Below are 12,952 nucleotides of genomic sequence, written 5' to 3'. Positions count from 1 at the left end.
CCTGAAAAGATTTAGAACCACTGATGTAGTACAGAGACGAGTACAGCGACAACTTGATATGTCAACATAACCAGTTCTTGGTGACTAATTCTGTACTTTAATAGATATTTTTCAGACACAGCTGTAATATTGTTAAATGATTTAACTGATTATTTTTGTTATCATTTAATGTTCCATTTGATCTATTCCATCATGCTACAGTTGATGAGTCACGGTCGACTATCACATCCCTGCTCTGCACTACAGGACGGTCGAAGCTGAACCTGCTGCCCTTTCCATTGATGTGGCTGCATCCATGATATTAACCAGACACGGGCGGTATGCTCTTCAGTGACTACATGTTTTAGTTTAAGTTTTGGATTATGGGTTACAGAATGGATTAGAATCTTATCCTGTTTTTTGTTTTACCTCCATTTGAAATCGGCATCAGATTCAATGTATTTTACGATCTTTCCAGCTCTGGAATGAGAAGACGCCAACCTAAAAGTAGCAGGCGATTCTTTGAGTAGTATTTTTGGGGTTTGTTCTCATAGTGTAAGTATTATTTACAGGTTGCCAAGTGTGCCTAAATTCATTTAAAACATTGTGAGTATCATAGAGAATATTAATCTAGATTTTCCGTTATTTTAAGAAATGCTTTGATGACAGGAACATTTTACTTGTTTGGAACATTTTACTTGTTTGGATAAGAGTTCTCTCTCTTTTTTTATCCTTGCATTGTATGTTTGAGCAGTTTTAAAATGACACCATCAGAGATCATAAAATATTTATGCGTGTGTGTGTGTGTGTGTGTGTGTGTGTGTGTGTGTGTGTGTGCGTTTGCACTTGGGAGGTAAGGAGTTTAGCAGTTAGACTACCTAGAATGACCGAAGAAAGTAACTGAGTTTATGCAATCTCTACATTTATAGAAAGACCATAGGAGATGTGCCATGCCAAGGGGCATAGGTGGTGTCTCTGAGAGATTCTGTAGAATGAGGGACTGTAGGGAACATGCGTAGAACTTCTGACATAGTGTGCATAAAGGGTCTTGTTTTCATAGCGTTAATAATGTCCATTTTATTGATGAGGCATCATCAATAAAATGGTCTGTATAGAGGATTCTTACAAAGGCAGAAGTTGAACGAATGAATATGATAATACATATTGTATGTCTGGCACTTTCTTCGATTTGTCTACCTTTTGAATTCCTTTCAGATGAATCATGCTCCTTCTACAAATCGAGAGAGGGTATGAAATATGAATGCGTGTATATTGCATGTAGGATTTTTCTTTAAGCCACAGGGACTGCAATTATGTGGGGGAAAAAAATACCTTTTCATGTTGATTTATAAGTGTTTTCAACATGAGATGTTTTGCAGAAATCTTAAATATGTCCAAGTGTTTTACATCGTCATCGTCATATCATTTGAATTGTTTTGGAAAATGTACAAAAGTCTTAACTTATAAAAAGTGGGCATTAGTTGGGTGATATCACTAGTTTCACTTTATCATTCATTATCTTTATACGTTCTTGAATTAAATGTGCCTGAATGTCAAATGGTAATCATAGGTGAGGTGGGGGGGTGGGGCAATCTATAGTGCACAGACTTAATTTCTCCAATCCCCACCTCTCCCCACCTTTCTGTGAAATATTTATTTAACAGGGTGAGACTAAAAGCATGAATTTGATATTTCAGTAGTGGTTCACAATGCAGCACTCGAGGGGGGGGGTGGAATGTTAATCTAATTTGTGCTACATTAGAGAGGTTGATTGCTGTTTTCTCTCTCTTCGTTCAAAGCATTGTGCTTCTAAATACAATGCAGAATAACGTAATGAGGGCCCACTTAAAGAAGTTATGTACACTCAAATCCTTCAGTGTTAATTTAACTAATTTAAATTGTAACAGGCTAAATTAATATAGTCAATTATGTATGGTAAATTGCTAATATAACTCAAACGGAATGTCCTCCTTTCTTTTTCCACTAACTGTCTTACTTAAAAGCATAACGTGCTCATACTGTAGCTTTTTTCTTTTTATTCAGTCATTTAAATCTTTCAGTTTACCATACAACATTTTTTTTATTTCAGATGGGTCCAGAAAAGAATGTGAAAATGATCAGATTAAAATTGTGTTGGATTTATATAAGCTTCTACTTGTGTTGTTTGACATTAACACCAAAAATATATTTGTTTTCATATGTTAATATGTTTAATTATAATAAAAGGTCAGGAATCTAAGGTGTATTTTACTGTGGATGAAACCGCCACAGTGATGCTACTAACAATTGTCATTGTTTTACTTTGCTTTTGAAAACACATGAATGTATTTTTATTTTATTTTATTAAACTTTGGTTGTGAATGTATGTTAATGTAACTGTTGAGTGCATGTGGGAGAGACCAGACAATAAAGAGAAAGGGAGAAACTTAAATGTGCATGATGTTTGTTGCAGAGACATTAATCTAAATAATGGCGCTGACTACACCACTTAACATAATATTACACTCAAACAGGGACTGTATAGTGCATCCCTCATAAATTAGATATAACTTTCATGTATTTACAACTTACTCTGATTCTCTACAACTTATTCTGGTTGAGAGGAATGTGAAGCAGAAGTACCGTTTCACCTCATCACAGTCCAGACAGATAATGGACTGTGAGTTTGTAGATGTGCTATTTTGGGTATAGGACACAGTCATACAACTAAGTATAAACCTTGTCTTTACATATTATTCAATGTGTACACCTCACAAAGGATAACGGAGCACAGAGAACATCTGTTGTTGGATGTTTCCTTATATAAATGCATCAATGTAACGACTTGCATCGTTCCTGACTTGCTGATCCTGATTTTCAGGCAGCTATGCGGCCTTCAAGTCCTATATTGTGCTGATCAGAACAATTGCCACTAAGTTATGGCCATTTGAAGTGTAGTAACGCTAGTGTAGTTTTTTGGTGTGAGTATTCTCTTGCCTGTCCCCTGAACAGTGTTTGTGCCAAGTTCGGTGTGGATTGGAGCAACAGGGGGACGCTGTTGTGCCCCCAGGGGGGCTCTGACGTGGCCCCTGGGGGCCACACATGTCCCCTGATGTGACTATTCTCACGGCAGAGTTTGTGCCAAGTTTGGTGCGGATTGGAGCAATGGTGCGCCTCGCAAGTCTGGATCTTACGTTTGTGACGTCCACTGTCGACCCATTAGGCAAACAATATATATTTACTCGCAACCAATAAAGACCCAAAATGGGCCATGACTCTGTTTGAGAAACAGCGCTCTGTCTAGACTACAGAAGAAAAAAACACATGCCTCACTGACTCAGGAGTCGAGATGCCTCTTATCATCCACCCCTCTTTCACCCCCTTTTTGCTTTCTTTCCCTCCATCTCTCTCTGCCTCTCCCTTTTGATTAGTAACTGCAGAAAATGATTTGTCACACCATTGTCACATTTTGGCCTCATGTGCTGTACAATGCCACATTCTGAACCAATTATGATAGAGTTACTGAGAGAGAGTGTGTGAGTGAGCAGGGCTGCATGCATGTGTTTTTGTGAGGTTGAGAGAGAGAGAGTGTGTGTGAGTGAGCAGGGCTGCATGCATGTGTTTTTGTGAGGTTGAGAGAGAGAGTGTGTGAGTGAGCAGGGCTGCATGCATGTGTTTTTGTGAGGGTGTGTACAACACACCCTGACCCTGAGATGATCAGCATGACTGCACGTTCCTCTTACCTCAAAGCTAGCCATCGATAACATGACACAAGCCTCTGGAGTGTGTAAGCCTATAGTGGTTTCCAAACCACCACACGTTCAGCCAGCTGTTATTAAATAGATATTGGTCTGATTCCATCCCTCTCTCCCCCCCTGTCACCATTATGCTATGACTGGTAGTGACTTACTAGTCCCAGGAGAGGATCTCATGAGGGACCACACTGACACAAAGCATGCATGTTGTCCCACACACAGACAACACTGTTGAACACTTGGACCTAAGTTTAACCACTTAAGCCCTGTATACTTTGTTGTACGACAAATAGCCGATCTACAGGGTAGATTTTTTTTTTTAAATGTTTTCCTAGAAAGTAGGGACACCAATTTTATGATTTGTTTTACGCTTGCCAAAAGTAGCTGATTGATCATGTTTTTCAGTTGAAGTATATACTGTATAGTGTATATTAGACTTTATACATACTGTAACACCTATCCACGCCTTCCCACACAGAACGTGGATCCTGCACTAACTATCAGTTAAAATCCATTCTGCCTTGTGGTGGCCACTGGCCTGTCAACGTGAGACTTGTTTTTACAAAATGAAAACTTCAGCTTTAGTGAGGTCTCTCAGTCTGCAGTCTCACGAAATGTGGAGTGCAATGCTGCCAAGAGCCAGTATTTGTTTTTCCCATCTGTTTCAATATTTTAATCCATTTCACTCATTTCCATTTTTGAGGCATAAGCCACCTGCTCTCTTAATCAGAAACAGAGATCCCAGTTGACACCCACCGCTTAACTGTGCTTGGCTCCTTGTTGCCATGGATTTAGTCTTTTATCAATGATGAATGTGCTTCCCTGTGCATCCATCTCACAGGGGCGTTGAACCATTAGATTATATCATGTTTACGATATGCCTTTTACACCGCAAAATCCTGTTAATTTAAATCAGAAAGTAATGTTTTTACACTCTCAGAGTTAAATTAACACTCGATTTTACTGTGAATAGTTATCCTGTACTGTATTTGAAAGTCGACCACCAGAACAGTCGCAATGCACCTGGGAATATATTGTACAAGGGCACAAGTGACTGGAACACAATTGGAGAGATGTGACTCCAGTCTTCTCCAAGATATTCTATCTTTTGATTATTGATGATTGCAGGAGATTGCTATGTTAAGGCCCACTCCTATAAGTTCTTGATTGATTTGAGATATGGTCACAGCTAGGGACCGCCATGGTACTGTATATGAGTATATGGCAGACAGTGTGGGGACATAACATTTTGAACAAATCCAATCCCAACAGAATAGAAACGGTTTACCACAGTATGAATGTGATCACTTAGAATAGCATTTTATATATTGGTTGTTTTTATCTAACCCTCAAAGGATTTTGGTCTTAAATTCTCTCCAAACGCTGGATTCTTAAACTGTGGGTTGGCCTTTTTCCTGGTGTGTACCCCACAAAACCAGATTAGCACATTTTATATTAGGAGGTTGAGATGAGTCTCTCAGTTGGTTACTTTTTTATATTTTTATATTTCTCCACTACATGTGAGTACACTTTTTCTGTCCATTCCTCTTCCCTGACTGCATTCATTCAACATTTACAAGCCCATTTATTCTACGCTGATGAGTCTGGCTGGAGGTTGTTCATAGGCCCCTCATTTGCTCTCAAACAAAAGGCAGTTTTCTTTTCCTATTAGAATGAGATATGCAGTCAAAATCATAGGAAGAAATAGTGCCTGACATGGATCCAATATGTGATCGTTGCAGACATGATCAAGCCACCCTTGCACATGCATTCTGGTTTTGTCCAAAGTTATTCACATTCTGGCAATTAATATTTAAAACCTTCTCAGAAGTGTTAGAAGTGCCCATAGAACCTTCTGCTTCTATTGCAGTGTTTGGAGTTGTTCCACAAGAAAGAGATGATGTACAACTTAGTCACCAAGAAAGAAATATGATAGCCTTTGCATCCCTTTTGGCTAGGCGTCTGATACTGCTTAAATGGAAAGAAAAACTCCCACCAACTTTCAAATCATGGGTTAATGATGTTATGCATCATTTGACGTTGGAGAAAATTCGCTACTCCACAAGGGGGTGTGCTCTGAAATTTTACACCATCTGGCAACCTTTTTTAACATATATAGAGAGACTGAAAGCTGCTGACATTAATGACCCATAAATTGACCCCACTGAATTTGTTTTTGTATTATATTTTTTGTGTATATATATATATTTCTTTTTTACTTCATTTAAAATCCTTCTTTAATAATATATATATTCTACTGTGTACACTTTATTTTTATTTTATTTATTTTCTGGCTTGTTTTCATTTTTCATTGCAATTGTGTCTTATTTTTCTGTATTGTCTTTTGTTTTAATGGTACAAGGAGAAACCAGGGTTGTGGCTCTTTCGGAGCGGGAACTTTGGGGGGGTGGGAGGGTTAACATACATTCACTGTTTTTTGTATACTCATTATTATAGACCTGTATGTGAAAATATAAAATAAAAAAACCTTGAACAAAAAAAAAAAAAAATCATAGGAAGAAATAGAGGGGAAAACAGGAAAAGAGAGTGGGGGACAGAGAGAATGAAAGAAAGGAAGTGGGGTTCTGTGTATTATCTCCCCTGCTGTTCATTATAATATGGCCTAAATGAGCTGTCAGCCGACAACGTCAACACAAAAACTCTAATCGGCCGCCTCCGACACCCCCACTACACACACACACACACACACACACACACACACACACACACACACACACACACACACACACACACACACACACACACACACACACACACACACACAGACATACTAGTTATCCAAGCAAGTGTAGCCTGAAACTTCAGTACAAGCATTTTTATTGGCATGGCAAATTGACATTGTTGTTACAGAAGCATGTAGGCATGGACAGGACAGTAAACAGACAACAATGTCCTCTCTGATGCCCCCCTTTCCCATGTAATTCCACTCTGTCCTAACTCCGGTTCAGGATATGCTGTCCCACATACTGGGTATCAGATAAAGAATGGGCCCTACAGGGGGTCCATGTTGGTCCCTGTGAACAGGACAGAGTGTCACGCTAAGACCCCCCCCCCCCCCCCCACCTCCCATTCCCAGTATTAATTTAATGCTTAGTTTAAATGAACACATAGCATTTTACAGTATAACATTCAGCAGTGTAGCCAAAATAGATTGGAGTTCTACAAAGAGGGTGAATGGGTGCTATTACCATTACTATGTATTCAACCTGTCATTGTGTCATAGTTCTGCTTACTGATAGCAAATAGGTGGCGCTAAAAGCCAGATTAAAAGTTAGAAAAAGCGTTTTTACTTTTTGTGAACAATTTTTGTTATGGTTCTTGTTTATGATTGTATGTACATGCATACACATATGCACATGACACATGTATGCATACACATTCATGCATACTGTACTCACATAGATGCCCATTCCATGTACATGTATTATGCACATAAAGACACCATGCATATAGTATATATGCATTCGCATGCACGCACATACTGTAGGCTATATGCATGCATGCACAGCACATGCACACCCTTCTTGATCTGAGGTTATTTAGCTTCACTCCCTCACACCATTTCACCCTCAAAGTTCCCTCTCCGTTCTGCAGTGTTGTCCCGTTCTGTCTATCCAATATGTACCTCAAATAACCCTAGTCACAAAATACTTACACATTGTTAACAATCAACGATCCAATATGATATCTGTGATTGTCGTGCACTTGATAGCTGTTAAGCCAAAATTTTCATGGTAAGAGGAGTTAGCAAAGATGAGGAGATGAATAGTTAATTATCTTTGATTTATCTCTTTATGCAAAAGTAACAGAACCACACATGCAAACAGTAATAATTCTTAAACAGACAGCAGATCAAACGACAGTAGAATTGCAAGTAGCTAAATGTAGAAATGCAAGCAATGGACAGGGTTCATGATTGTGGCTACACAAAATCTGGAGCATTAATTGAACTCTGGATGTTACTGTGTACACAAGCAAATGAACTAAACACACTGCGGTTCTGTCTCAGGAGAAAGGGAGCAACATATGTGTCCCCCCAGTTATCCCCCATGGCGACTAAAAGTAGGATTGTAGAAGGTTCCCAGTTTAAGGGTTCCCCTCTAGAATGACAGTTTTTAAGTCTGCAGGGCAGTTGATTTTGAAGACGGTGTGCGAGGTGTTCCGTCTCTCCACCAGCGCCGCCACCGCCTCACCCAGGTCCAGGTGGTTCAGGAAGCTAGGGGACATGCGCTCTGGCGGGGCGACGCCTGCGTCAATTTTCACCTGCCAGGACCAACCAATGGAGGAAGGGAGGTCTCATTAGAAGTGTGAATTTGAGACGTGTTTGACATTTGTTGCATTTGAGAACAGAGTGGAATACATACAGAGATGATGTACTTAATTACTTTGTGCCCACTCAAAGCCTCACCTGGTTGAGTTTGCAGGGTACATCTGGGTATTCCTCTCGTAGTACCTGGCAGAAAGCCAGAGTGCTGGCTGCTCCAACAGTCAGGAAGCCTGTGCCTGGCATCAGCAACTTCTCACCGGCACCACCTGTATCACAGAGAGTGATACGATACATCATCATCATCATCATGCGATCAAACTGTATGCCAGCACAGTGATTCTCAACCTTTTTAATTTCAGGGACCCCCAGTTTGATATAAATTAGGCCACAGACCACCATTTGATTATTTGCATCCCCCACTCTACACTGTAAATTCCTTAGTGTTAATTTAACTCTGAGAGTGTACTAATGGACTAAATTATCTCGTCCATTTGTGCACCCAGATTTACAGACTATACTGTGACTATCAGTCATTTAGCTTCCAGTATAAAATGTAAGTTCAAAAAGTATAAAACATATTTGAACATTTTTATCGGTTTACTTCCTTGGCCTACTGGCAGCGTGTGCAAGAGATTTGCCACTGATCAGTCCTGGTGGTTTGCAAGATTAGCCCTGGACGCACACACAGGCAGACAGACCCTAGTCCCTCTTCTAGGCGGCTCGCCACATCGTAAAAGGTTTTACCAATACCTCTGATTCTAACGTGACAGACACACTCACCTGTAATGAAAGTGTAGGTACAGTTGGAGTCATCCCTCACCAAGGGGAAAAAGGCTTTCCATGACACAAATGTACTGAAGAGCAGAGTCTCAATGACCTGGAAAAATGGAAGCAGATTGAAAAAGACATACTCATAGAAATGAAAGAAGTGTGCAGAGTATGTGTAATAAGCATACTATGCTGTAAAATCGAAAGAGTATTAATGTAAGTATATAAATTGACCTGTAACGGTCAGTGCTAAAGTATGCATATATACAGCTGAATACCACTGCAATGACAGTAGACATGCATACAAAATAATAAAAAGGTTGAGAACTTATGGAAATAAGTTCTCAACCTTGAAGAGAAGTCATTGAAGAGAAGAGGCAGTAAGAGAGGCATAAGTAGTGTGCGTGTGTACGTGCATGTGCTCTCACCCAGTGTAAATCTTTGAGGGTCTGGGTGTGTGGCGGTCCTCCTTGCCACCAGCTGAAGCCGAGAGATGACACGATATCCGTCACCTTCCCAACTGAGTTCAGCAGAGCTTGCTTGGCCTTCTCTGCTTCCTCCTCTGAACCTAAACATATGGCAAGCAAGAGAGAGGGGTTGTTTTCCTGGATTATGACACAGTGTTTAATCTCCGGTCCAGAATGAAAACCTGATCTGCCTCTCAAAGCTCATTTAAAATGTGTGCGTTACATGGCTCATCCTCATGCCACTTCACCCGTTCATCAAAAAGATAATATGACTGCTCTTCCAGTTCCTCAAGCACAGTGGCAAGCACAGTTCCTCAAGCACAGTCAAACACATAACCCCTGGTTATAGCTTTCCCTCATTCACTGTGTCTTGCGCAATCTAACCACTTCAGCCCCATATGGGTAAACGGAGTCCCTAAAGGCTCAATACTAGTGTCTTTTCAGTTTTTCTGTTATTGTGCCGATCAACAAGCTCACAATGCGACCCAACGCGTCGCGTTGTGAGCTTGTCGATCTGCTATTTTCAGCGAAAGCTTTCCCCACAATACGGATACTGGGGTTTAAGTGGCTAACAGCACTCCAAGCACCCTCTCTAGCCCTATTTATGTTCTCATTCCTGTAACTCTGTTGTGCAGGTGGAGTGTTCAATGTTGAGTAGTCCTGTCTGAGCCAAAGATATTCCCTGTTCCATCCATGACTTCAGCATCAACGTCATCAGCCACATTCTGTCTTCATTATTGAATGAACAGTGTTAGGTACAAAGCATAATCATGAAGGAAGGAGTGATGGCTGGGTGGATGCATGAGTAGATGTAGTACTAGTATGTACAGGAAAGGAGAGATGCTGGATGAGTTGATGAAACAGTGGTATGTAGAAATCAATGAATGTACACAGTAAAATCCTGCGATAATTGAACTCTGAAATACCAGTCCATTTGGGTTTATTTTTCATCACTGAGTATTTTACTGTGTTTGTACTGTATGTGTGCAGTTGGTTGGTTGGTTGGATGGATGAATGAAGAATGATAGATGGACAGACAAACAGTTGGTCAGAGGTATATGGCTGTTTTCCCTTACCAACATTCCCAACGATGGTGGTCAGGTTTTCTGTTGTACTGGGAGAGACGAAAGAACGGAGTCTCTCCAACCGGCTATTGTCCCTGGAGATCACCGCCACCTTGAAACCTTCACACACATACAAACACACGCACGCACGCACGCACGCACGCACGCACGCACGCACGCACGCACGCACACACGCACACACGCACACACGCACACACGCACACACACACACACACACTCACACACACACACACACACACACACACACACACACGCACACACACACACACACCAATTAACCAGTATAAATATGAGGGGCACACATCTCATCATCCTGTATGGATGCATACCAATGCAGATTATGTATTAATCTGTCGTGTAGACAGATAAAATCACAGCCATTAACACAGAAAGGAGTAATCCCACTCGCATGAACATTAATAGGCCTACATTGTTTTAATCTGTTTATCAAGGTCATTGGTTGGATAAACATGATTGAACAGCAGATTAAGTTGAAATATATGCAAGTTATGTATGAACTGTTGCATAGCAGCAGCATCTGTACAGTTCAACATTTCTTATTCATTCAATCCAAAGGGAAAAGGGTAAATTAATCCAACTTCACACCAGCATAAACAAATTGAGAGGCAGTGGTATTTAAGATTTGCCACTCTTGCCACAGTTCACATTGGAGCACACTGAAATGCACTAGAACACGACTGAGACAAAAATAAATGCCCCAAATCACCACAACACAAGTCTGAGAGTCAGACAAGATCTCAGGTCAATGCAATAATTTACAGAAATAGGTTGAGCAAGCTTGAGCACAAAGGATGTATTTTAACATGGTAGTACTAAAAAAAAAAGTTTTATTCAAAAATGTAATATACAGTAGCTAAAATAACGAAAATTCCAAAAATAAATATAGGCCTACAGGTGATTCATCAAAACAAATAAAAAATAGCATATATATAGGAAACCATTTAGCCTGGAAAGCAGACTGGCAGTGCCAGGCTAGAAACTAATTATTGAAATTACATTTTACAGTGAGTGCTGATTTCAGCCCAGATATTTATCCAGAGAATAATCACTTGTTTTCCAATAATGGCAGCTAATTTTGGAGTTGTCATTTTTAAGTAAGCTTTTAAAATGTTAATATATAATGGAAAACCTTAAGTCTATTATTTAAAACAAAAAAAATCGGATAATTTGTCTGGCCAGTCTCCTGATGTACAAAACAAATTAAAATAACAATTGCCAAAATAAAGACAAAAATAATAGTCTCTTTTGACCCCAAAACATATGACATTAGAAGACGCTCTGTGCCAAGCAGGTGTCAAGATGAGTCCAAGTGGTATAGACCAGTGGTTCTCAACCAGTGGTCCTGGGACCACCAGTAGTCCTTGAAGTGGTTCCAGGTGGTCCCCAGCTAAATGATGGAGAGTTGGTAACCAAATGGACCCTTTATATAGATCTTTAACTCTTGAGAATGTAAAATGAAACCAAATGGTTCCAAACCAAACATCTGCATTACTTAATTGAATAATTGTTATTTTGATCAACATTTGCCTGTTATCTCTCCTCTGGTACCAACATCAATACAGCATGGAATTGTGGACAAAATCGTATCCAAGTTTAACAAAATATTGTACTAAGTCTTGGGTCTGAGAGTCTAAATCTCATCAAACGGTGGTCCGCGGCTCAAATGCCGAATAAATAATGGACCTTGATATGAAAAAGGTTGAAAACCCACTGGTATATCCTAGCGTATATGTCTTACCTTTATCAAGCAATCCTTTCACAATCCCAGAGCCCACTGTACCTGCTCCTCCCAGAGCCAACACAACTCTATCCGAGTTGGACATGCTGGATCTGTAGTTCCACAAAGCTGTTAGAGAGACTGAGAGAGTAATGATGCTGCTGCTGTTAATGTTTAGAGAGCATCTTGTTCGACCCGCCGGGAGCTTTAAACTCATTCCTGGGGCCACAGACAGTGACGCCCTTTTACTCACTGCCATACAAACCCCGCCCATCTCTGCGAACACTGGAACAACCCACAAGTATCACCGTCGGCCATCCCATTCTGGCCATCATTCTGGCCCCATCATCTTTGGGAATGTGCAGTGGTGGAAAAAGTACTTAAGTAAAGGTATCAATACTGCAATGTACAAAAGTATTGGCATCATAATGTACTTAATTTTTAAATGGCAGAATATGGCTGAAGTGGTTAATGTATGTTTTGTAATAAAGACTAATCAAAAGTAACTAGTAACTAAAGTTTTCAAATAATTGTAGTGGAGTTAAAGTACAATATTTGGCTCTGAGATGTAGTGGAGTAGAAGTAAAAGTACAGAAAATTGGAAATTCTCCAGTAAGGTAAAACATCCTCAAAAGTGTACTTAAGTACAGTACTTGAGTAAATGTACTTAGTTACTTACTTTACACCACTGCAACCCACAAGTATCACCATCCCATTTATCATTCTGGCCCCATCACCTTTGGGAGTGTGTGTAGTGTGAACACTTGTCCACTTCCCACTAAACACCCTCTTTAAGTGAGCATGGATGGAGTGAGACAGGATATGTGGTGACATTCACTGCAGACATTTTCCCCTATTTCTCCTTTGTACATATAGTGTTTTATATTTGTTGA

At 40.1% G+C, this 12,952-nt stretch overlaps 2 protein-coding genes across 3 annotated transcripts in view; one reads left to right on the top strand and one right to left on the bottom strand.

Annotated features, from left to right (window-relative positions):
- Positions 1 to 2,369, top strand: part of vps9d1 (VPS9 domain containing 1) — a 30,387-nt gene extending 28,018 nt beyond the window's left edge. For both annotated transcript variants that reach the window (XM_080438323.1, XM_080438322.1), the window contains exon 17: positions 202 to 2,369. The gene's annotated coding sequence lies outside the window, so the exon portion shown is untranslated. The remainder of the gene's footprint in view (positions 1 to 201) is intronic.
- Positions 2,370 to 7,507: 5,138 nt separating this feature from the next.
- LOC308092027 (uncharacterized protein) lies at positions 7,508 to 12,248 on the bottom strand. The gene is made up of 6 exons (XM_080437819.1): positions 12,081 to 12,248; positions 10,313 to 10,420; positions 9,198 to 9,337; positions 8,782 to 8,878; positions 8,143 to 8,267; positions 7,508 to 7,997 (listed from the first exon to the last, which is right to left on the bottom strand). Exons 1-6 carry the CDS (start codon positions 12,163 to 12,165, stop codon positions 7,821 to 7,823), a joined length of 732 nt encoding a protein of 243 aa, XP_080293945.1. The 5' UTR covers positions 12,166 to 12,248; the 3' UTR covers positions 7,508 to 7,820.
- Positions 12,249 to 12,952: the final 704 nt, after the last annotated feature.

Source organism: Gymnoscopelus braueri, assembly GCF_963280865.1.
Source record: "Gymnoscopelus braueri genome assembly, chromosome: 9".
Classification (NCBI taxonomy): Eukaryota; Metazoa; Chordata; class Actinopteri; order Myctophiformes; family Myctophidae; genus Gymnoscopelus; species Gymnoscopelus braueri.
Note: the sequence above shows the minus strand (reverse complement) of the source record. Positions and strands in the feature narration are given on the sequence as shown.

What these genes read in the sequence shown, in the direction of transcription:
- LOC308092027 (XM_080437819.1), bottom strand. Translation starts at nt 12,165, where the DNA reads ATGTCCAACTCGGATAGAGTTGTGTTGGCTCTGGGAGGAGCAGGTACA. An exon ending in CACCATCGTTGGGAATGTTG is followed by an intron (nt 9,338 to 10,312) that starts GTAAGGGAAAAC and finishes CCATATGTTTAG; the next exon opens with GTTCAGAGGAGGAAGCAGAG. An exon ending in TACCCTGCAAACTCAACCAG is followed by an intron (nt 7,998 to 8,142) that starts GTGAGGCTTTGA and finishes TGGTCCTGGCAG; the next exon opens with GTGAAAATTGACGCAGGCGT.